Source organism: Bactrocera neohumeralis, chromosome 4 (assembly GCF_024586455.1).
Source record: "Bactrocera neohumeralis isolate Rockhampton chromosome 4, APGP_CSIRO_Bneo_wtdbg2-racon-allhic-juicebox.fasta_v2, whole genome shotgun sequence".
Taxonomy (NCBI): Eukaryota; Metazoa; Arthropoda; class Insecta; order Diptera; family Tephritidae; genus Bactrocera; species Bactrocera neohumeralis.
Window position 1 is genome coordinate 73,435,696 of NC_065921.1, and position 26,214 is coordinate 73,461,909.

The following is a 26,214-nucleotide window of genomic DNA, read 5'->3' on the forward strand; positions in this document are numbered from 1 at the left end:
GGTGCACAGCGGGCTAACAACTCAGAAAAAGTATCGAAAAAGTTGAAAAAATACTAATAAATCAAAATGAATTTTTGCAAGTGTGTAAGCAGGCGGAAAATATACATTACAAATAAGCAGTAGGCATGCTTTATTGAGGTATTGCCTTTGTTAACTGCAGAAAATTGAAAAAAAACTAAATTAATAAAACGTAAATTGCAAAAAAATAAAAATTAAAAAATTCAAGAAAAACGGCTCTAAGCTGGCCTCTGAGTTTCATAAATTTTTCTCAAATTGATTAAAGCATTCAAATTTCAAGTTGTATAATATATAATAAAAATTTGATTTTCGCACAAAACATTTGGCATTAATCGAATTTCATCGCAGCAAAATATACACACAACATTTTCTCTATATCTTCATACATTTAGTTGTTATTCTATTAGTAGTCGCCTTCTGTCTAAATATGTTTGAGGCACCATTCTTATATACTATTTACTTCGTAATTCTTCACATAAAATGAAATCTAATGCCACAAAAATAATTGATTATCCAAAAAATGAGATTTCCCAGAATTTAGTAATTACAAGCATGCACACACACACAACCTACATACATACATATATGTCTACTAAGAACCATATTAACTGCCAATAAATATTGGCAATCCCCTTCGTTGGGCCATGAAATCGAAATTTTGCACGCGCTCAAATTCTCCACGCTGCCTTGTCCTCAGACGTGGTCTTCCCTTTCTTTGTGTGCTTTTGTTCTCACTCAACTTTTGGATGGATTTTATTACAGTAGAAGTATTTTGCTGTGCTAAGCTGGAAAATTCTAAATTTTTTATTGTTTTTTTATTTTTATTTTTTTATTTTTATTTTTATTTATTTTTTTATATTTATTATATTTTTTATTTTATTTATTTATTTTTTAATTTTTTTATTTTATTATTATAAATTTTTTTAAGTTTTGTGTGTTTTTTTTATAATTTAAAGTATATCTTTGTTTGTTTTGCTCTTTACTTTTCGCGACTCAAGTTCAACTATGCGAAGTTGTTTACCACTTATTAATATATACAAGGTGTGTTCCAAAGTAAACAGGACTTTAAAAAAAAAAACAGAACAAATGGTTTTTCGGCAAAATCAATTTATTTTATTCAAAATAGTCTCCTTCTGCTTCAATACAGTTTTTTGCACGATCCAAAAGCATGTCAAACGAGTGTTTTAGCTCGTTGGTCGGTATGGCCGCCAGTATGCCGGTGCAAGCCTTTTGAATGGCCTCTACGTCTGCATAACACTTTCCTTTCATGGACAAATGCATTTTTCCGAAAAGCAAGAAGTCGTACGGTGCCATATCAGGTGAATACGGGGAGTGTTTAATGGTTAAAATGTGATTTTTGGTCAAATAATCGGTCACAAGCGTCGATCGAATGTTGGATTCTGTGCAATTTTTGGTCGTCAGTCAATTTGTGCGGAATAAACCGTGCACACAGCTTTCGTAAGCCCAAATGTTCGGTCAAAATGCGATAAATGGATGTTTTGGAGATGTTCAATTCCATTTCCATGAAATTCAATGATGATTTCGGCTGATTTTTGATGAATTCACGCACAGTTTCGATGGAATTTCCGGTGATCACGGATTTTTATTGGCCCACATGTTGATCGTCATTTATATCCTCACGACCACTTTGAAAACGTTGAAATCACTCGTGCTTTCTGCTACGGGATATATGTACAATCATCGCCATAAACTTGTTTAATCAATTGAAACGTTTCGGAAAGTTTTACCAATTTTAAAACAAAATTTAATGTTGGCTCTTTGTTCGAAGCTCATTTTCGCACCGATAACACCAACATACTGACACTTAAAACGCAATAACTTCATTTCCAATCAATGGAATATCATGAAATTCACACTGGACAATCAATAAAGATAGCAGATTCTAACGCACCATTCGACATATATGTAGATGGCGCCACCTGGTGGCACTAGATGCAAAAAGTCCATTTTACTTTAGAACACACTTTGAAACACCTGCTTATACATTATTTACTCTGTGCATGTGTTGTGAAGAGAACATAGGAGAATATGAAATATGAAAACTACAACAACGAATTTAATGCTTGATTTATTTTGGTTTCTTTTCTCATACCATTCTTACTTGTATTATGTAAGCATGTTTTTTAAATTAAAATCATTGACCTGTTGCAATGATGGTGTATAACAGTTATACGGTTAAATGACATGCATAAAGGTATTGTCATCTAAAATCCAAAATAACGTAACAACACTTTTCACAAGTTTACAGGCGAAGGAAAAATTATAATAGAAACCCCTCATATTGAAACAAAATTTGAGTTTTGGTTATAAAATGGTTATATATCGGTTATATATAGGTTATATCTAACAGCGTGAGGTTAAAATTTTATGATACATTGTGGATGACTCCAATGAATTTTGCTTCAATATGTGACAAAAACTGTGCTCTATTTGTTTTATATATAACTGTTTTAGTATAATTTAAATATAATATATACACATTTGAACAGTACTATTTCGTAATTGAACACACAGCTCACTCAACTGAAAAAATATTTGTTTTTTCGCAGGCAGCTCGCAAATAAAATACTCGCTCACAAGAGAAAAACGTTTAAATCAAAATTTGTTTTTAATTTTTTAATATATTTAATTAAAACATATTTATTTATGCTCTTTTCATATTTATATTTTTTTAAATGGTTTGAATTTTTTTTTAAATTATTTTAAATTTTCAAGTTAAATTTTTATTTTTTTATTATTATTATTTTTTATTTAAAAAATTATTAATTTTTGCTTTTTTTTACACATAAAATTTATATTTTTATGTTTATTCAAATTATTTATTACTTATTTATTTTTTTTATTATTTTTATTTATTGTACTAGCTTTTTATTTAAAAATTATATATTTATTATTTAAAATTTTTTATTCATTATTTTACTTTTAAATTAAAATTAAATTTTTTTATTTAAATTTATTTGTTTACTTTAATAAAATAATATTATTATTTCACTTTTTGATTTAAATTTTTTTTTTATGTTTTTGTTTTTATTATTATTATTTTTTTATTTTAAAAATTATTAATTTTTGCGTTTTATATAAATTCTTTTTTATATAAAATTACACATTTATACTTTTTTACACATATAATTTATGTTTTTATATTTATTCAAATTATTTATTTATTATTTAAATTTTTTTTATTCTTTACTTTTAATTTTAAATTTTTTAATAGTTTATTTACTTAAAAAAAAATATTTTTATTTTAATTTTTATTATTTTTTTTATGTTTTTTTTTATTATTATTTTTACATTTTTTTTTAAATTATTTTAAATTTTCAAATTCAATTTTTATTCTTTATTATTATTTTTTTTGTTTTAAAAATTATTAATTTTTTTTTTTATATAAATTTTTTTATTTATTGTATTGGCTTTCTATTTCAAAATTATTTATTTATTATTGTAAATTTTTTTACCTGATTTTATTTGTTTACTTAAAAAAAATTATTATTATTTTACCTTTTTATTAAATTTTTTTTTATTTATTATTATTATTATTTTTTATTTAAAAAATAATTATTTATGCTTCTTATATATATTTTTTACTATTTTTTTGTTTATATTTTTACATATCTCGATTTAATTTTTTTATTTATAAAGTATTTACTTATCATTATTTAGTTAGTCACACCAATATAACATTTTTTCAAATGATAGATCTCGAGACTTGAAAAGGTTTTCGAATTTTAAAGCTATGTACGTAGAAAATTTATTAAAATCTAAAAATTAACTAAATTTTTTGAATAAAAAAATTTACATTTTTTATAATAAATATTTGCCATATTTCGAAGAAAATAATATTTCAAAGAATTAATACTTGAATTTTGCAAATTTCGCAAAACACGCCAATGCAATGTGAATATATCATATTTTCAACACATCCCAAATGAAATCATTAACGAATTTTTATTTTTTAAATAAAACCCACACATTTCTACAAAAAAGCTTCTTATAATCAAGAATCTTAAAAAAATACCAGAAAAAATTTACATACTCGTCCTGCTGCAAGGGCATGTGATTCATTACTAAGTGAGCACTCAAAATGCCAAAATGACAAAATCGAAGGCGAATCTTTCACTCGTGATTTCTTATAAGCGCTCTTTAATTGTCTTTGCATTAATAAATGTATAAACAAAGCAAATTACGCATTTAAATAATTCTTAAACAAATTCTTGGCTGTATTTTGGAATTTTTGTAAAAAAGCGAGTGTGGGCGGTTTGAAGTGTCACTTGCAGTTGTTGTAGGCGTTCAATAATAAATTAAGAGAAATTGTAAATCTTTTTGAAATGGCACCGTAATAAAACCAAAATACGTGATGAATTACAACGCGCGAAGTGTACGAAAATATTGAAAATAAATTGCGAAGTAGCCAGCCATGCAAGGTATTAATTAAAAAGAGAATATTCTGCTTGCTACTAGAGGGATTTGCAGTCGATTTTTTGGAGCGTGACAATTGAAGTGAATGTGAGACAAAAATCAATTAAGAAGGAAAAAGGATTAAGTGAGAACAAATGAGCAATAAAATCTGGACTCTTTTTTAAATGTAAATTTTATGTTTAAGAAAAAAAAATATATATGAATATATGATATAAAATATTTAAAAAATTAAAAAAAATAAATAAATGAAAAAATTAATTAATTAGTAAATAAATATAAATTAAAAATAAAAAAAAGATAAAAAATTTAAATAAAACTTATAAGCAAGAATAAAAAAATAATTAATCAAAAAATTAATTAAAAAATAATTAATTAAAATTAAAATGAAGCAAAAACAATTGGTTAAAATAACATTTCAGCAAGAAAAAAATTAATTAAAAATAAAAAATATGAAAACAAAACACTTAAGTAAAAAAAATATTTTATAAGAAAGGAATAGTTAAAAAAAACATTAAATTTTAAAAAATTTAAAAAATAAATTATATCCAAACAAAAGTAAAAAAAAATTAAGCAAAATTAAAACAAAAAAATTAAAAAAAAAAATAAAAATGCACTAAATGAAAAAAATTACAAATAAATTAAATAAATATAAAACTATTTAACCCAAAAAAGACATAGTTTTACAAACACAAAAAAACCGAAAATTAAAATTAAAATTAAAATTGAAATTAAATAAAAATAAATAGCAAATGTAAGCAAAAACAAAAAAAAAACATTATATAAAAAAATTGAAACTAAAAAAGTTTAAGCAAGAGTAAATAAAAAACTGAAAAAAATTTAGAAAATAAAAAAATGGCAGCAAAATTAAAAACCATTGAATAAAAAAATTTATAAAAAATTTAATAAAAATAAAAATTAACCAAAATTTAATAAAATTAAAAAAATATAAACCAAAAAAAAAAAAACATTTTATAAAAAATAAAAATTAGTAACAACAATTAAAAAAAAATAAATTAAATAAAAAGAATATAAAAAATTAAGTAAATATAAAAAAATATATTTACGTCATCTACATATATACCCAAAAATATCAAATATGAAATGTAATAATAATGAAATAAAATAAAAATAATTAAAAAATAAAATAAAAAAAAATAAATTTGTATATAAAAAAAATAAAAAAAATTTGTATATATAAAAAATATGTTTACGGCAATATAAAATAAAAATAATTTAAAAAAATATAAAAAAATAAAAAATTTAGTATATATAAAAAAATATTTTCATGGCAGCTAGTATATTAGTATATACCCAAAAATATCAAATATGAAATATAATAAAAACAAAATTAAAAATAAATTAAATTAAATTAAAAAAATTAAGTTTATTTAAAAAAGAAATATTTTTACGGCAGCTATATATATACCCAAAAATATCAAATATAAAATGTAATTAAAAATCCAAACCACAAATTATACTAGTATACGCCTGCCTATGTAAATATATCATCACGGAAATGTCATATTTTACTAACACAACACATTAAAACAAACGCTTGATTGACAGCTGTCATTTTGCAACAAACGGAAAGCGAAATTCAGTGAAAAGAAAGCATCAAAATATTACCAGCGGCAGCACAGAGTAAAAATTATAATATTTTTCTTAATTTTTTTTTGAAAGAAAGATTAAAAACAATCATTCATAAAACGTTTTTACGAAAAAATGTAAATATTAGCAGCGACACAGCTAAGACTAAAAATTTTAATATATTTTTTTTATTTTATTTTTTTTAAGATAAAAAATTATAATATTTTTTTTTTTTTTTAAGATAAAAAATTATAATATTTTTTCAAATTTTTTGTAAAAAAAGATAAAAACCAAAACTTTTCTAAGAAAAAAAATTAAAAAAAATACGGCAGATTTCATACACATTCTATAACATATATTGAAACTGTCAACTGAGGGCATACTCATTTCCTCTGAGCAACTAGTTGCCAACTACTATGTATTTCCACCAGCTAATTAAATATTTAAATAACAACAAAGTTGTATATTTGCACAAGCATTGACACACTTACTAGATTGCTCAAATAGAACTCAAAGTTTGATATTTTGCAAAAAGTGGGAAATTCATAAAAAAGGCGAACTTGTCGCCACAACTTGCGTATTTATTTATATATTAAAATTAATTAAAATTTAGTTTAGTTTGAGCAGTGCTTTCGCAACGGCTGTATTACTATATGTTTACCCATACATATGTAAATGAATACATAAATATATATGTATATATATACATACATATATGTGTATATATACTTTATATCCACATCAACGCATTTAGTTTTCATATATTTCCATTCATTTCATTTCATTTCACTTTATTTTATTTTATTTTCTGTTCATATTTTGTATGTATTTTCGCCCTCTTAATGTTAATTGCAAAATAATAGATAAGTGCGTGTTTTTTGTATAAAGTGTGTCAAGGAGCATGTCGTTCGGCATTCTGTGTTTTGTCATGCTTACTCAGAGGCCTATGTATTGTTGCCGTTGTTTATCGACAAATGCGTACTTTTAGAAAGTACCGTTTGAAAAGCATACATGATTTGCATGTAGGCGTACACTTGTCTTTCATTTTTGCAGCTTTTTTTTTCATTGAACAAATTTGTTAGCAATTATGCTCATTTCTTTTTTTTGGCTTAAGCCGACTTTCTAAGGTTATAGAAAAATTTTGATTCATGATGAAAAGTATGCTGTATAAAATACTTATAGTTGAACCTTTCCATGTAAGGTTTGCAAATAGTTGTATGTATTGGTGTATGCTTTATACATCACACATATGTATATTTTTCAATATTTTTATGTAGTACCGCATAAACGTATGCTATGCACTCAATATTTACAGTACCTCATAAATGTATGCGCTCAAACCAGTTGAAATTTTAGGGGAAAATGAGAAATTCCGATAGCAGCAGCTAATTTATAACATACCTGTAATGAAAGAAAGTGGAAAATAGCGCGTTAATATTTTTAGATAAATAAAAATGAAAAAATATTCATCTATTTCGAACAGGGTAGACCATTTTTGAAAGCAAAAAAATCATATTAGCATAAAATACATAGAAAACGCAAGATAAAATAACCAAAAAGCAAGGAAAAATAATAATTTACGGTCAAACTGTGGTCGATAAAAAGAAGGGAATTTTTAAGGGTTAAAAACAACATTACGGGTTTCAAAAAATCGATTTTTTATTTTTTTACAACTCTAAAATATCGTCCTAAATTTTCAAGTTGATCGGAGTAATAGCTTCGGAGATACCTTGCCTTGAGAACTTGTGCGCTCGAGGCTAACTAGGCTAATTACGCCGTCTTTAAACGCGTTTTACTCGAAACAGAGTTTTAGTAGTCGCTTCGCAAGATTTCTCTAGACCTACTCAACTGAACTTCATGAAATTAAATACCCGTTTTTGCGATACAATTCTTAAAGCCTTGGAAGAAGTATATTATACTATTACAATTATTAAAAAAAAATGTCGCGAAATTTACACTGTATTTTTAATTTTTTTTTTTGTAAAAATGTCTGCCAAAAATCCAATTTTCAGTTTTTTTCTTCGTCCAAGTTCTAAGTTAAGGTTTTAACTAAAACATGTATTTTTTTAAGTTTAAATATTTTTTTTAAATATAAAATTAAATTTTTTTCCAAAAATTTCAGTATTTCTTTGCTAATAGCGTATGTTTGTAACAATAAAAAATTCTAATAAAATATTTAATTTTTTATATGAGAAAAAAATTGTTTGTAGAGAAACGACTGTTTTTTACCCAAGGAAACCCATGCAAGCCCTTAACTCGATTGCCATCAAAACTGCGAGTCTTCTAGAAAAAAATTATATGGCAAAGTTATAGACAAAGTTGTAGGTAATGCAAAGACATACAACTTCTATATTGACAACTTTTTCACATAACCTCAAAATTTTTGTGAAAAATACAAATAATCAAGTTTTTGTTTATTTTTATCTTGTACAAAGAATCCTTTTCTTGAGGCATTTAGTGGGGCTCATCTCAATATTTTATAAGCTACAGCTTTCTACAGTGTAGCCTCTCATTTCAATCAGCTCCATCAACTTAGTCATCTTCAAAGACGTTTTCTATTAAAATTGGAGGCAAAAGAGCCGACTCTAATAAAATTTTTTTTGCAGGTTCTATATATAGTTCTCCATACAATGACCAACCTGTTTCTGTTCTGAACAAAAAAAATCAAATTTTTGGGTTTTTTTTAAAAATGTCACTATTTTGTCATCTTTTAATTATGTTTTCAACCGTCGGTCATTGTTGAGGCCACTGACTCCGAATTTTGGAAGTAAATTTTAATGATTTCGACTCGTTGTTGGATCGTATATCTTAAATATGGCGTTGTTTGCCATTAATATCGGTCTACTTTGTAGTGCCCTATTGAAAAACCCTATACTTAGAAAAGTCAAATTCGTTTTAATGCCAACTGTGAACTCACTTTATTTTTAAAAATTACTCGTTTGCCATATTGCGTCACGAAACTGTATGAAATAATTTATCAGCGTGTTTGCTCTAAGCACGTACGCCAAAGTAAGTTCAAAATCATGATTTTTTTTTTTAGGATTTGGTCTTTTGAACTCTGAAGCGTTTAATTAAGCGTAAAAACAACTCGAAAGAAGCAATAAAAGCAGGCAGGTGCAAAGCGTCTTATTAAAGTAACGCCAGCTTAGGTGTAAAGTGTGATTTTTTAAATGCTAACTTCACTCTAGAAATCTCAAAAGTCATTTATTTTCATTTAATGGAGGAACTTAGTGCGTTAGACAGTTAGGAGTCCTTTTAGAGCGCATTCAATCTTTTTCATATTTTTTCAAGTAGTTGTTAACGAGATATGAATTTGATCATAAGAAAAAAATAAAACTGTAAGACGAAGGTCTTTCCCGTTACAATTAAGAGCTCTTATTCGATGAGATTCTCTTAGAGAAATCTATAAGCTCAAACTTGATGAGACTTTTTAGAAGTGTTTATGAACGGATTTTTCAGAGTACCTAGCGAGAACAAATAATTGTTTTTGTTTCCTATCCTAAAGTATATCTATTTACACATATTTTAAGAATGTACAGTAAAACACTTAAAAAAAACAATAAAATACTTAAAGAAAAACAACATAAAATATTAAAAAAAAAAATAAAATATTTAAAAAAAATATATATATATTTAAAAAAAATAATTTTCGATTTACATGCAAACTTCGACGACATCTAACAAAGGTCTGCCACTGCTGCAGTGATTCCAGCCTTCTCCTTAAAAGAAACCCAAAAAAAATACTTTCTAGAATATATTGTCTCATTTAGAATACACTAAATGTAAACATTACGCTTAATTAGTAACCGACTAGTACTTATCAACAGTGTCTGCAAGATTTTTATTAAATACATAAGTTAGTTTTATACCAAAAAATCTGCCTACAGCAGCCTTTCAATCAGTCTCTTGCCAAATTTTCTCTTCCTCAGCTCTGCATGTAAGCTGTTTTATACTTTTCTGTATATAATATACAGTTTAACAGATAGTTGTGCGCACATAAACTGCCACAAGCAAACCAAAAGCTCTAACCATGCATTTAAACAATGATAGTTAACTAACCAGCCATTAGAGCAGACATTTACTACCGCATTGTTGAGGCGATATGCTGTTTTAAGCCGCCAACAAGAAACAAAATGGCCTTGAATTTTTAATCGAGTTTCGTTTGGTAGCAACACAACCTGAGCAAAAATAAAAAAAAAAATTGAAAACGAAGTTGAAGTAGAAGTAGAAGACACCGTCAGTGATTCTATTACCCGCCGTGTTGCTCATGTAGCGCTTACTTCCTTAATATACAGCATGGAGCTCTGCACTACTTTTCGGCCTGCTGCTACGTTTTACCCACTATAATTGTAGCACAAACGACAAGATGTTGGCTCAAAGCTTAGCAGCCGCTTCTTTGCACAGCGCTTAGAGTTTGCTTGCTTGCGTCTTATTACTTTACAATCGGCTACTACGCGTCTTCGATGGTTGTTGCTGCCACTGGTTTTATACCATGAACAGTGGTAAGTAGGTAAGAAAACTTTTTATTTGACAAGATATTTTCACGAAATTTGGTAGGGATTATTTTCCAAGGCAACGTAATAATATCCGAAGAACTTTTTCAGATTGGAACACTGTAGCATATAGCTGCCGTACAAACTGAACGTTCAAGAATGAGTTCTTGTATGGAAAACTCTTTTACTTGACCAGATATCTTCATGAAATTTCGCAGGGTTTATTTTCCAAGGCAACACTAGAATATCTGAAGAAATTTTTCAGATCGAACCACTATAGCATATAGCTGCCATACAAACTGAACGTTCAAAATTAAGTTCTTGTATGGAAACTTTTGTATTTGTAAAGGGTATTGCAGCGATTTTTCTTGTTAATTTTTTTTTTGTGTTTTTTTTTTTTTGTATAGCTTCTTACCACCACCAAGCGCTGCATAGCTATTTTGCCTCGACATCCCCCATTGTTTTTCTTGTTGTTTTTATTTTTATTTTTTGCTTTTGTTACTGACTCTGTTGACTTTGCAGCTTTAACTTTTATTATACACCCTAAGTCTGTGCTTTATTATACGTTTCTTCTCTCTTTTTTATGCTTTTGTTGTTGTAATATTGTTTTCTTTAGTGGTAACTATTATTCGGTCGGTCGGTCTGTCAGTTTTTGTTTAGCTGCTTACGCTTGCCTGCCTGCCTTGTCATGCTCTTGATCTTGGCCAAGCATCTGCAGCACATATCGCTTGGCTTGGTTTGTCTTGGCTCGGCTTGGTTTCAGCTGTGGTTGTGTCTATTTCTTCTTGCTTATTTCTTGATTTCTTTTTTTTTTGCTCGTCATGCTTAGATGAGCTTGCAATTTTCTGCGCCTGTAGCCTGCTGTGCCATGTAGTACGTGTTTTCGCTTTTTATTTATTGTGTTCGACCATTTTCAGCAGATTTCTTCGTGCTTGCTGGTTTTACTATACGGTTTTATGTGGCCCAGCTTGCATAACTAATGTGCGCTGGTGATTTTTTGCAATGCTTTCACTAACCTTTATTGCGTTCTTTTAGTTTTTGATTTTATTTGTGATTTCCAGGGATGCTGTTGTTGTGTTGTTGGTGCTGCAATTTGTTTGAATTTTTCCTTAACGTCAACTGGGAGCTTAGAACTTTGTATGGGTTGATGCCAGTGCGCTGGTTTTGATTTATAACTACTCGTTGACAATATTTTATTTATTTATTTGCGGCATTAAGCTCATAAGTAGGCCTTCTCAATATAAATAAGACCCTAACACTAAGCTTTTTTGAAAGAACATTAGAGCGAAAACAACTGTGGGTCCAATAGTGGCCGCTGCTTTCGAGATATTTGTCTCGTCGACTTTCTTTTTATAAACCAAGGCGTCTTCCAATCCTCGAAACAGTCGGAATAGTATTTTTCCGGTATAGTCTTCAAGATTTTTTTTCGGTTCACATTCACTTTTTGAGTTTGTTGTATAACCAGAAGTGGTACGGTGCCATATCAGGCAAATGAAATTCTTGCCTATAAACTAGTATACCTCTTTGAGAGAAGAGACACATAAAAATATTTTTCAAAAACCCTTTTGCGTGAAAAATATATATAAAGTTCAACATTCGAAAAAAAAATCTTTACTTTTTTACAAAAAATCATAACAGCTTAGAAATAAAACTATTTTTATACCAAAAACGTATATTTTTACCACATCTCAGTAATATAAAAAAGTTCTCTTCTCCATAGCAATTTTAAGCCACTCAAACGTTCAGTACTTCCTTTAAGCTAGTGCTACGTAAATACTCAGCCAAGCCTGTTTGAGAATTTTTATTTATTTTTCATAAAAATTTTTCGTACATTACGCAGCAGAAATCGTGCCGTAAAGTATTGGATATAAAGTGGTAAAACATTTATAAGTTTTCGGCAAGCAGAGCATGTGGTTTGTCGTGCAAAAATTGTGCTACGCATGTGCGCCTACATTAAATTGACTGAAATACTTGTGGCTAATTCAATTGCTGCGCCCCAACTGTTGAGTACAATATGGTAACATTTGTGTGAACTAATTTGCAAAGTCATGGTGGCATGTCATTAAACATTTCATGGTAGCGAAGTTTTAGAATTCAAAGGCGGAAGTCAAAAAGTAGTAGAGAATATGAATATGTATGAGTAGTGAAAAAATAATGAAAACTAAATATTTTAACAGCTTTGTATATTTTCAAAATTGGTTTAGTAGTTACAAGCAGAGTTGCGAATTCTTTAATCAACAAATTTTGGATTCAGAATTGAAAATTAGACCTAAAACCGGAAATAAAATTTAAGGAATTTATTTTATAATTCTAAAATCGAAATTAAAAATTCGGAAATTTAAATCTTAATCTCAAAATCAGAATAAAAAATTTATAAAATATCTTTTAGCTGAAAATTTTTTTTACAAATAAAAATAAAAATTCGGAAAATTAATTTTAACCTCAAAATAAAAATAAAAAATTTATAAAATATTTTTTAACTCAAAACTTTAGTTTGCAAACTAAATTTCTAAATCCAAAATCTAAATAAAAAACTGATAAAATATAAGTAAAAATGTGATTAAAAAATAAAAAAAATATTTTCCATATCAAAAGCTGGCATGAAATGGCATAAAAAGGAAAGATTTACATATTTCTAACTGAAAAACTATAACTTAGAGTAATTAAATGTAAATTATACAAAAATGCTAAAATACGTTGATATTTTATTAAAACTAAGCTTTCCAGTACAAAAAATAACCAAAATGTTAAAACAGCAAAAGTGCAAGCGCGAAATAATTAAAAGTTCAAAAAACACGATTTTTTTAAATTTTTAATAATAAACCTGGAATTACTTTTTTTCAATGCGTTATTTAGGATTTAAAATTTATTTTTTAATTTTAATGCTATTTTTGTGTTTTAGAAAATAATTTTTTTTTATTTTTTTAGTACAATATTTTGGATTAGAAAGTTTAAAACTCTTCTTAAATTATGCTATTTGGAATTATAAATTAACAAAAATAAAATTATTTACCTCTTTCTTCCGTTATTCCGGAATTTTCATCTTTATTTTTAATACAATTTTTAAGATTTAAAAAAATATATATCTTGAATTAGAATTTTTGGGTTTAATTTTGTTTAATTGTGTAAGATTTTCATGAGTTTTTCCAGTAATTGGTATTAAAAATTTTAAAATTAGTTTTGATTAAGATTTTTTGAATTATAAAGTAAAAAATAATAATTTTATTCAGGTACTTAGGAATAAAAAATTCATTTTTTAATTATAATCTGATTTTTATAATTTAAAAACAATTATTTTTAATTTTTCAATTTAGTTTTATAAGGTTAGATTTAAAATTTCTAATTAATTTAATTAATTAATTTTTTAAACTTATTTTTAATTATGATTTTTCAAATAGTAAATTAAAAAAAAAAATTAATTTAAATGTTAATTCCGTTATTTAGTACAAAATTTTTCATTTTTATTTCTAATACGACTTCTTGTATTTAAAAATGAAAAAATTTAAAAATTTTTATATATATTTTTTTCGGTATTTGGAAAATAATTTAAAATTCAAAAAACGCATTTTTTTAATTTTTAATAATACACTTGAAATAAAATGTATTTTTTAACCAATATTTAGGATTTAAAGGTGCATTTTTTGTTTTTATTCGAATTTTCGAGTTATAAAAAATATTAAAATATTTGGAATTTTAAATATGAAATTATTTTTAATTAAAATTTTCGGGATTATAAAATAAAAAATAATTTTAAAATTTAATTAAAAAACTATTTTAATATAGTTTTTTATAATGCGTTACTTGCAATCCTGATCCCAAGTATAGCTATACTACACTTTATTTCATATATATTACACCTAATTCAAATAACATGCTACATTGCTCACTAAAACCACTTACAACTCAAAAACTGACCTTTTTCTCACTTTATGGCAAACAAATTTCGCTTCCCTTTCATTTTTGCTACAATTTCTACTAAATATACAGAGATTATCGCGCAAACTACCGTTATTTGTCATATAACACTTAATAGTACCTTGGCTGCGACCACCAACATCTTACCGCTATTTAAGTATTAGCAAGCAGCTTCGGTTGACTTTGTGTCACCCGATATTCGCACTTCCTGAACAACTGTAAAATCGTCTTCCTCTACATTGCACACAAAAACAATGAAGCCAGCGCACAATTTGTAAGAATATTCTGCGCTAGATACATAGGTACATATGTACGTACATACGTGTCTATAAGACGCTACAACTCGCTAGTTAAATCGCCAGCTCAAACTAGTCGCCCAACTTTGCTATGCTGCTTGTTATGTAATTCAACACCAAAGCAAATAAAAAAAATAACAAAAAACAAAAAATGTTTTAAACATGTAAAACAAAGCAAAAATTGCTAAGATGTAGCATGCTAGACTATATTTTCTAGTGCTTAAATACTTGCATACGCTTATTCATATGCATTTATGTAACATCGTATTAAGTGCATGCCACAAGAGTTTGCAACCCGAGGCCGAGAACTTCAAGTTTCCACTGTTGCGTTTGTTAGCTGTCTCTTCCTTGTTTTTTTTTTTTATTGTATTCTCCAAAGGCCGTAAGTCGACATTTTTACTTATAACGTGTAGAAAATATCTTGTAGGGGTTTTGCTTACTTCGGGTTTATTTTTTTTTTTTTTTGTGAACTATTTATAGCGTTGTCCTCATGTGTGGTGTAGCATGAAGCTTCCTGATATTGACATTCAATCATATAATTATATGCCAGAGAGCACAAAATCGTCTGTCTGGCAGTATATATGATAACTAGATATCATTCTGAAATTTTGCAAAGTCTTTTCTCTTCAAGAAACTTTTCATTTTGTAGGATCGCCGATATTGAATCACTATAGCATATAGCTGTCATACAAACTGCAGAAAGAAACTCAAGTTCATGTATGGAAAAGTTTTTTATTTGACAAGATATCTTCACGAAATTCGGCAAAGAATATTATCTAAGGCAAACCTATAACCTCTAAATAAATTTTTCAGATCGGGCTACTATAACATATAGCTGTCATACAAACTGGCCGACCAAAATTAAGTTCTTGCATAGACAAACTTTTCATTTGACAAGATATCTTCACCAAATTTGGCAGAGAATATTATATAAGATAGCACTATAATCTCTTAATAAATTTTTCAGATCGGGCTACTATAACATATAGCTGTCATACAAACTGACCGACCGAAATTAAGTTCTTGCATAGACAACCTTTTCATTTGACAAGATATCTTCACCAAATTTGGCAAGGAATATTATCTAAAGCAAACCTACAACATCCGTATAAATTTTTCAGATCGAACCACTATAACATATTGCTGCCATACAAACTGATCGATAAAAATCATTTCGTGTATAGAAAAGTTTTTTATTTGATAAGATATTTTCACCAACTTTGGCATAGAATATTGCTTAAAGCAAACCTACAATATGTGTATAAATTTATCATATCGGGCTACTATAGCATATAGCTGCCATAGAAACTGGCCGTTCGAAATCAAGTCTTTGTAGGGAAAACTTTTGCATTTGACAAAATATCTTCACGAAATTTGGTAAAGATAAATTTCCAAAGCAACGCCATAATATTTGAAGAAATTTTTCAGAACGGGCTACTATAGCATATAGCTGTTATACAAACTGATTTATCAAAATCAAGTTGTTGTATGGAAAACTTTTTTATTTGATAAGATATCTTCACCAAATTTGGCACAAAATATTATCAAAGGCAAACCTATAAACTTCAAATAAATTTCTCAGATCGGACCACTATAGCATATAGCGGCCATACAAACTAACTGAACAAAGGTATGTTCTTGTATAGCAACTTTTTTATTTGTGGTGCAACTAACCAAAAGCAAATACTTTTATAAAACAATTACCACCTAACAAATATTAACGTGCGCGCCCAAAAGCTTTCTAGCTAGAGTTCAAGGCTACTTACGTTCAAATTGCGAATCAAATACTTTTCTCAACGCATTTGGTTCGCATTAGCCGGTGTGCGGTAAAGTCTTCATAATTAGTTTTAATTTAAAACGTGTGCAAATTCGTTGAAAATATACAAGAAAATATAATTTCATAAGCAAATGAAAATATATAATATATATGTATATATAGTATTTATGCATATGTATGTAAGTATGTAAAGCATATATTAGTTATGAATACGTATGTAAGAAAATGTTGGCAAGAGCACTCACTAACTTTGGTGTATAAAATCACAACTGATGCTTTAGTGCTCGCTTTCAAATATAATAACAAAAAACACTGCGCAGCAACAGCAAAGAAAAAAGTCATGAAAAAAGTATAATTACGCTGCTAACTAAAAGTAAAATGAAAACAGCACATAAAAGCGCAACGAAAACTCGCAGCGAATCACTTTCGAGCGCAAACCAAGAAAAATGATGCTTCCACGACATTCGCAACGTTGAAGCGCGATTTTCAGCAACTTTTTTCTAAGCTTCACGCTTGGCACAACTAGTTTCTTGCTTTTCATTTTGCTATGCAAGCACGCTCATTTTCTTAGCGCTTCACTTTTGCACAGAAATGCAAACCAAAGAAACATAGAAACGAAATCACGCTCAACCGCAACAGTTGCTTTTACTATTTTCCACATTTCTAGCATTTTCCAAGCCACGCCGAGACATGGCAGTTGTGCATCTCACCAACACACGTTTGTCATATCGTCATGGCGTCTTAGCAACGTCAAAAGCAATGCCTCAACGCTGGTGGACTTGTTGTCTGCGCAGTTTTTGGTCGCTTTGGTCTTGGCACTGGTAGCACCACTTTCAATTCGTTCCACTGTTGTTGCAGTTGCATGGCCAACTACAAACTACTACTAGATTATGCCGCTAGCGCTAGCGCTAACAATGCGCCAACAAAACAACCAGTCAGTCGAGTCGGCCAACACAGTGCAGACAGCGCACAAGACGAACGGCGAAAGAAGCGACAAGCACCATAAATTGGCAAAAGCCACATAGCGTAAAATTCAAAGCCAAGTTTAACTGAATAATTTCACGCAAGCGACCAAGTAAGCGCAGACTGTAGCCACACTACGTCGTTAAGTTGATTATGCTGCAGACATGCAACTCAGCCACTCAGCCGTGGGGCCACCGACTGACTCCTCTACCCAACTACCTACCTACCTACAAACCGAGCGGCGCAGCTAACTTTCTGTTATGGTGCTGTGCCAGCTATAATAACCGGCCTGCCGAACTACCTGTTTGCCCTGCCTCACTCACTCACTGGCTTACTAACTGGCTAACTTACTTGTTCATCGCATTTATGTAGCCAGATTGTACCAGGCAGCGCTGAGTTTTTAATCTCGTCAGCTTGTATTTTGGACTTGAGTTTGAGCTCAGTAGAAGTTTGTGTGCATTGTAATGCATTTGTAGTTGTTATTATTATTTTTGTTGTTGCAAAAAGCACTTGCAATGTCAAAATTGTGTTGAATTTTGTTTTCGGTTGCCGATTGATGGCCGCTTTGTTAGTTTCGTTGCAGTTTTGCGCTTGACAAAGTTGAGGTGGTGGCGAAGTTCCTCGCTTAAGTCTTTAGTTTTGAAAATAGAGGAAACTATCAATTTGTTTACACTGAACAGCGTATATTAAATGTGCCACAATGTTTGTAACACCTAATAGCAAACGTCGAGGACTCTAGAAAGTAGATAAATTTTATATAAATTATTAGCCTGACCTGACGTCAGTTTGTCTGTTTATATCCGAATTAGTACTCAGTTTTTGAGATATCGACCTGAAATTTCGCACACATACTTTTTTCACCAAGGAGCTACTAATTATTCAAAACCGTCCATATCGGACCACTATAGCATATAGCTGGCATACAAACTGAACGATCGGAATTAAATCTTTGCATGGAAAACGTTTGTATTTTAGAAGATATCGTCATAAAATTTGGCACGGAGTATTATGTTAAATAATTCTACAATCTGCAAAGAAATTTTTCAGATCGGAACACTATAGCGTATAGCTGTCATACAAACTGTCCCATCAAAAACATGTCCTTGTATGGAAAACTTTCTTATTTTAAAAGATATCTTCACGAAATTTGGCTCGCATTATTATGCAATACAATAGAATAATCTCCCAAGAAATTATTGAGATCAGATCACTTTAGCGTATAGCTGCCATACAAACTCAACGATCAAAATCAAGCTCTTACATGGCAAACTTTTTTATTTGACAAGATACCGCTACGAAATTTGACATATATTATTGTCCAATACAACGCTACAATCTCCGAAGCAAATGTTCAGATCGGACCATTATATCACATAGCTGTCATACAAACTGTCTAACCAAAATTCATATAAATATCGTTTTATATCCTTTTATACTATAATAAAAGCACCAATGAAGGCTATTATGGCCTCGGTGTTGTTAACAGATTTTCTTGTTTTTTAATTACATAACATTTAAACCGGTTTTCAGTACTTAATACTTCAATGTATCGAAAAATAACGATTCTTAAATCAAGAAATTAAAACTTTCTGATTAATTATGTAAAAGTTTCGGCCACACCTGCCACCCAATACATACAAGGTGCTCAGAGATTGGCAGGTGTCAGACTAAACGTTTAAAATTTACATGATTTGATCTCAAAGACTATAAAGAAAAATGTATATTAGCAGTTTCTCGGTAATTTTAAGGCATAAAGCTTTGAAACGGCCACCCAAAGAGAATGCGTATAATTTAAATAAATTAATGAAATTTTAAAATATTTCTTTTTTTTATTTATTGTTTTTTTTTATTTTTTTTTTTCTTTTCTAATTCTATCTTATTTATTTTATTTATTTTTATTATTTTTTTTTTATTGTTTTTATTTTATATTAATTCTCGGCTGGTTCTTCAGTTACCTTCTGCGCGAAACTCAAATAAGTTGCAGCCTTTCGCGGCTTGGTATATGTTGCTACATATTACTTTTTTTTCTTACAAAGAAAATAAAGGTGTTTCGATACACTCCTCGGCTGCCAGAAAAGGTGTTCGCTATTGCTGCTTTCGGTCGCGCATCTACAACAATGTATGTGCTACGTGTTTTTGCTGTTGTTTTACACTTAATTTCTGCTTGGAAATTATATATATTTTTAGATTTGATTAATGATATTATACGTGTCGGCGGTTATTTCATATCTGCACACGTATACAAACACACAGATTTGTGTCTAGCGCACAAAAGTAGCAACAAATTTAAGCCAACTTGCCGTCGTATCCCACGAGTCGTCGCTTCTATTTAGACTTAAATATATTATTTTAAGTTTTTTCTATAATTTCGGCATTTTTTTCGTTTCCAAATTTCTGCTATTATATTATTTTAGTGCAAGATCATTAAGGATATTTTTTTAAGCTACGTTCAGCGCTTAAAATTTTGTTATTCTAAGCATTCGCCGCCATGAGGCTGAGTGGGTCTTGGCTTCATTAATGCCGAAAAAAGTGAAACGTAAACAAAACGAAGGCTTGCTTAGGTTTTAGATTTCAGCAAAACGCTATTAACAATAGCAAATTAAGTTAAGAAAAAATGCGGCAAAAAACATTTCGTTATTTACTTGCGTCTTTTTTTTTTCTTAATTAAAATTTCGACTGGCTTTGCGTGTGCGAAGTGGAAAATTATCTTCGAAATCGCTGAAATCACATGCAATTATTTTGTTTTTGCTTTTAGCTGAAATTTTTCGATGTTAAAAATATATATATATGTACATTTTATACATACAAGCACATATATTTTAGATGTATAATGTATAGCTTTTGAGATATGACATCATCCGATGAGTAGGCTCAGCAAAAGCTTGGCAAATTAAAAGTGAAACGCACAAAAAATATTTGACTTCAATACTTCAAAAAAGGAGAAAAATGTATTGCAGTATTACTCATTTGCGCTCGGCAGAAAAATTGGAGTATTTGCTGGTGATTTTCCAATAAGCGCTTACTAGGATAGGAATACTTATACTCGAAAAATTGTATTGCTAAAATAATTTATCAAAGTAGCATCATATATTTTGTATAAATTTTTACTAAAATTTTAATTAATATTTTTAAATTTGTTTTGTGTATAAGAAGTTAAGTAAAAATATTTTAATAATTTTTTGAATATATATTTATTTTTAAATCTTTAAAACATTTTTTTTTATTATTTATTTTTATTTTTTCTTAAGATAGGAATTTTAAGTATACAAGTTTTGAAAAAATATTTTTTATTCTTAAAATAAATTTTTTAAAATAGAAAAATGTTTAATGAATACTTGTTTTAGAGTTATTGGGTGCTATAATTCAATTAAAAAACTTCTTTTTAAATAACACTTTTTGTTTATTTAATTTTTTTTTGAATTTCAAAATAGAAATACTAAAATTGAAAATTTCGAAAAATAATTTTCTGTTTATTTAATATTGTTTTTTAATTTAAAAATAGAGAAATACTAAAATTGTAAATTTCGAAAAATAATTTTCTGTTTATTTAATATTGTTTTTTAATTTAAAAATAGAGAAATACTAAAATTGTAAATTTCGAAAAATAATTTTATGAAACCAATATTTTAAATAAATATTAATATAAATATTTTAAATATTTCTTTATGTATCAAATTTTACTAAAAATTATTTTAATAATTTTTTGTATAAAATTTTTTTATTTTTATATTTAAAAAATTTTATTTTATTTTATTTTTTAGTTCTTCAATACTTTTTTGTAACTTGATATAGACATTTTAAGCATAAAAGTTTTGGAAAAAGTATTTTTTGTTGTTACAATAATTTTCTATATTTCAATTAAAAATTGCAAAAATATTCTAAAAATTAAGCATAGTTATTTTAAACCTTTTTAAATTATTATTTTTTCTTAATTTCATATTTTTTGAATTTGAAAATAGAAATACTAAAATTGAAAATTTCGAAAAAATAATTTTATGAAGCCAAATATACATATATATTTGTTTTAAATATTTTGTATGTATCAAATTTTACTAAATGTATTTTAATAATTTTTTGTATTATTTTAAAAAATTTTTGTATTATTTTAACAATTTTTTGTATAAATTTTTTCTTTATTTTATTTTTTAGTTCTTAAATATTTTTTTGTAACTTAATATAGATATTTTAAATATAAAAGTTTTGGAAAAAATATTTTTTGTTGTTACAATAATTTTCTTAGTTAATGCATGCTATATTTCAATAAAAAAATGCAATAATATTTTGAAAATTATTTAAAGAAATTTTATTTTTTTTAACTAATTGTTTTTTTTTTTAATTTAATATTTTTCGAATTTGAAAAAAAAAATACTCAAACCGAAAACATTGAAAAATATTTTTATGTTGCTAAACTAGTTAAAAAAAATATTTATTTATAAAAACTGTTTTCAATTAAATTTTTTTTAATAACAAACTGAAAAAAATATTTTATGATTCATTTCCAAGCAAAATAATTTAATTAGTGGAATTTACTAAAAAAGATTTAAATTATTTTTAAATATTAAAACAAAGTTATAAAAATAATAAATACAAATGTATCTCTATTTTAAAAGAAAAATATTATTTATCGTTAATATCGAAATAAAAAAATATATACATACATATATAAAATAAAAATATTTGCAAACCGAAAAAAATGATTTAATAATTTTTTAATATATTTTAATTCATAATTTTTAAATTTTTTTGCCTTAAAAATTATTTTTATTTATATTTTGGTTTTTTTTTTACTGAATTTATTACTTAAATTTTTTTAATCTTTAATTTTTTTCGTAAAAATTTGAAATTTTTTAAATTTAATTTTACATTCCTTTTGTTATAAAATCGAAAATTTTCAGGCATATATGTATGTATATTACATTTTTTAATATAAAAGCAAAGTGTGCATTTCGCCATAATTTGTCATTGACCGGTTCTCGCCACATGTCGCAAAACAAAAGCAAGAAGTTAAACAAAGGCTATACTACATACATATGTATGTATGTAAAAAAGCTACAAAAATCGACATTTTTTTGGAAACTGCGCCTACTGCACACATTTTTTGCAACAATTTGATTTATCTGCTTGTCAGTTGATCCCGCGAAGAATTGTGCAAATATTGTTTTCATCATTTTTTAAGCGCATTTTTTATGCATTAATTTGTCGCATTTATTTTGACTGCAGCAAGCGTTATGTTTTTGCACATTTTTACTTCCTACGAATTCCTTTAATGCGTATAACGTGCGCTTTATCCACAGACACATACACACATGCAAACACACAAATATGCATCATTTTATGCAAATACTTGTATTTATTTTTCAAAATTTATTTTCCGTTCTCACCGTCGTCGGGACGTCGGTTAAAACTTTCAAGCCGGCCCTTGTCGTGTAGTGCCAGCAACTGTGTCGCTTTTCATTTCCTTGCGCCATTTGCTTTTGGTGCGACATGCATAATTTTGTGTTTCTCCGAATTGGCCGCACTTCGACAGCATTTCATTTTATTTTTGCAACTTTTTTACATATTTGCTGGCATATGTTTATGTTTGCCTAATAACTTGATTGCCTTACGGCGCCCTCCATTACGCCGTTTGTATGTGCCTTGTTTGTCTTGCAAAAAAATTCCCATGCGCTTCGCTGGCAAAATGCATTAGTGATTTCTGACTAAAAGCCAGTGTTTTTTTTGCATTATTTATTTGTACGCTTTCGTGAGTTTTCAATTTGATAAAAATATACTAAATACAATAAAATGTTAGGGTAAATTTGCTAAAGTTTTGGAGTTGTGGGTCAAACTCGATATCATGTGGAGTTTATCATGTAACAGAAGCATAAAAAACAAATTTACGGCATATTTTTGTAGGTTTGTGCCTTAAACTCGAGTTTAAGATTTTGTGAATTTCAAAAATTTTCGTCGGTTTTCAATTCGTTGAAAATACATAAAAGTTGTTAAAGCAAATCATTTTACATTTTTATTTGAGTCTTAAACTCGAGTTTAAGGAAAAACAAATTTTGGGCATATTTTTGTAGGTTTGTGCCTTAAACTCGAGTTTAAGATTTTGTGAATTTCAAAAATTTTCGTAAGTTTTTAATTCGATAAAAATTTATAATAGAAATTAAAGTAAATTTGGTAAACATTTTTGTTTAAGTCTTAAACTCGAGTTTAAGGTTTTGTGAACTTGAGCCTTAGACTCGTATTTATGGTTTTGTGTTTATGAACAACTTTCATAATTTTTCAGTCTGGTAATAATAAAAATTTCAAGGCAGTTTCTAGATTTTTGTCTTAAACTCGAGTTTAAGGTTTTGTGAATTTGAGGCTTAAGCTCGGGTTTACGGTTTTGTGTTTACGAAAAACTTTTGAGATTTTTTAGTTTGATAATAATAAAAATTTAGAGGCAGTTTTTAGATTTTTGTCTTAAACTCGAGTTTAAGGTCTTGAGAGTTTGGAAAATTTTAGTGAGCTTTCAATTCGTTAAAAATGTATAAAAGAAAATTTTCTTAAAAATTGTGTTTGATACTTAAACTCGAGTTTAAAGTTTCGGGTTTATGCACAACATTCGCGATTTTACAGTTTGAGATATCAATATTATAATAATCATAAAATAAAAGTTTTTTGAATTTGAAAAATTGCTTAAGTTCTCAATACGACTAAATTATATGAAAATTTTTTCAAAAATGCGCATGAGTCTTAAACTCGGGTTAATGATTTCATATACATTATAAAATAAAATTAAATGAAAGTTTTTGCTTTAGTCTTAAACTCGAGTTTAACCTTTCATTACATTTCTATCGAAAACAATTATACAAAAAAATAAAATCAAAGAAAAAAATTTGGTTTTAGCCTTAAACTCGAGTTTAACTCCACTAGTTGATAAAGGTTTGTGAAAATTGTGTGATTTCACTAAATTAGATAATTTTTTTAAACTTTTGTGAATATTTCTTTCCATGGTAAACTCTGAGCTAATGTTAAACACCGAAATACTAAGTCTTAAACTTGAGTTTAACCCCACTAGTTAAGAGTTTTTGAAAAACTTCTGCGATTTCATTAGACTAAAATTTTTTTTAATTTTTATGAATTTTTCTTTCTATGATAAACTTTGAGTTAATGTTAAACACCAAAATATTTAATAATTTTGGAATAATTTGAGTCATATGTAAAATTAGTAAAAATCTTTGTTCAACCACTACACACCTATAATAAATACGTATATTTATGCCTGAGACAAATTAAATAAAAAAATTTTTCTGCCAGCAATAAAAATCATCGATATGCAAATATTATGAATCAATTTTTTATATTTTTTAAATTTATTATTATTATTTTTTAATTTTATGGCATTATTGTAAATATTTGAGCAAAAAGTGGATATGCTATACTTGTTTGCGTTTTAAATGACGGGTAATGAACTCGTAAATATATTTTTATTTATCTATACAGTTGAACTTCCATAATTAGAACTGCTATTACTCGAAGTTCTCCATAACTTGAACTGCTATAACTCGATGTTCTCCATAACTCGAACACTTGAATTGGCAATAGAAGCCAAATTTCATGCAAATTTCCTTCCATAACTCGAAGCCTCTCTAACTCGAGTTTTTTTGTTTGTGGATTGTGGTGATTCGGGTTAGGCAAGTTCAACTGTATTAAAAAAATATCTAACTTTTTTGTTTTCAAATTTAAAATCTAAAAACAAAATTCATGAAATTTAACTGCGCTCGAAATGCAAATAATAAATCAATAATGTTTACTAAAAAAATATCACAAGAAAGCAAGTTTAATTGCAAAGAAATTTTGAAAAAAAATTGGAATAACTTTTTTAGCGGAATCAAGTTTGAGTTTCTACATATTTATTAGCATCATCAAAAAATTATAAATTGAGTTCCTTTTTATTGTTAATGATTCTCTACATCATATTATATATATATATATTAATAACTTTTAAACTTCCACTGGCCAATATATAAACATTTTATAACCAAAATACCTTTCTTGTTTCATTATAAGTGGTATCTATATATCGTTTTGCCTTCACTTGTAAATTTATGAAATTTGATGTTATGTTATTTTCAATTTTAGGTGACGATATGTATATTAAAAATTGTTAAAAAATAATAAATTTTATAGCAAAATTAAATCTATATGCATTTAGGCATTGTAAAGCTTCCTATATGCATTTGAAAAACCATATTATATGATAAAAACTATGCAGTATTAAAACGGAAAAATATTTAACATCAAATATTTAAAATTTATTTTCGTTTTACTGCCTAAAAACAGCTGACTTTTTGCACAACCTACTTAAAATATTTTTTTTTTCACAGCCGCCCCATAAGTATATGTCCAAGTGGATCTAGGTCTCACTACTGCGTCATATTTGATAATATTCTGAACAAGAAACTTATCAGCACCCCAGCCAACAGGCACTTGAAGCCTCAGCGTTCACTAAAATAACTATTTAATGCACGAAATATATTTTTTCTTAAACTTTTTAGTTCAACCTCTGCAAATGACACATTTGCTACCATTTATTTCACGCCGCACCGCTCGCATATGTATATTATATGATAATTATAGCGAGTATGAGAAAAAACAAAAAAAAAACAAAAGAAGTGGAAAACAGTTCAGCTACATGGTCAAGCAAAAATATGAATAATGAAGTCAAGTGTGACGCGTTGGGATGACAATAAATGATTAA

The 26,214-nt window shown here is 27.6% G+C and overlaps 2 protein-coding genes across 2 annotated transcripts in view; both read right to left on the reverse strand.

Moving 5' to 3' along the window:
* LOC126756674 (ecdysone receptor) overlaps positions 1-26,214 on the reverse strand; it is a 310,622-nt gene that overhangs the window by 42,653 nt on the left and 241,755 nt on the right. The gene's annotated exons all lie outside the window — the stretch shown is intronic.
* LOC126756706 (nitric oxide synthase-interacting protein homolog) overlaps positions 7,276-26,214 on the reverse strand; it is a 131,695-nt gene continuing 112,756 nt past the window's right edge. Inside the window, exon 2 of the mRNA XM_050469960.1 lies at positions 7,276-7,443. Coding sequence (XP_050325917.1) covers positions 7,433-7,443 — 11 coding nt within the window. The 3' untranslated portion in view covers positions 7,276-7,432. The remainder of the gene's footprint in view (positions 7,444-26,214) is intronic.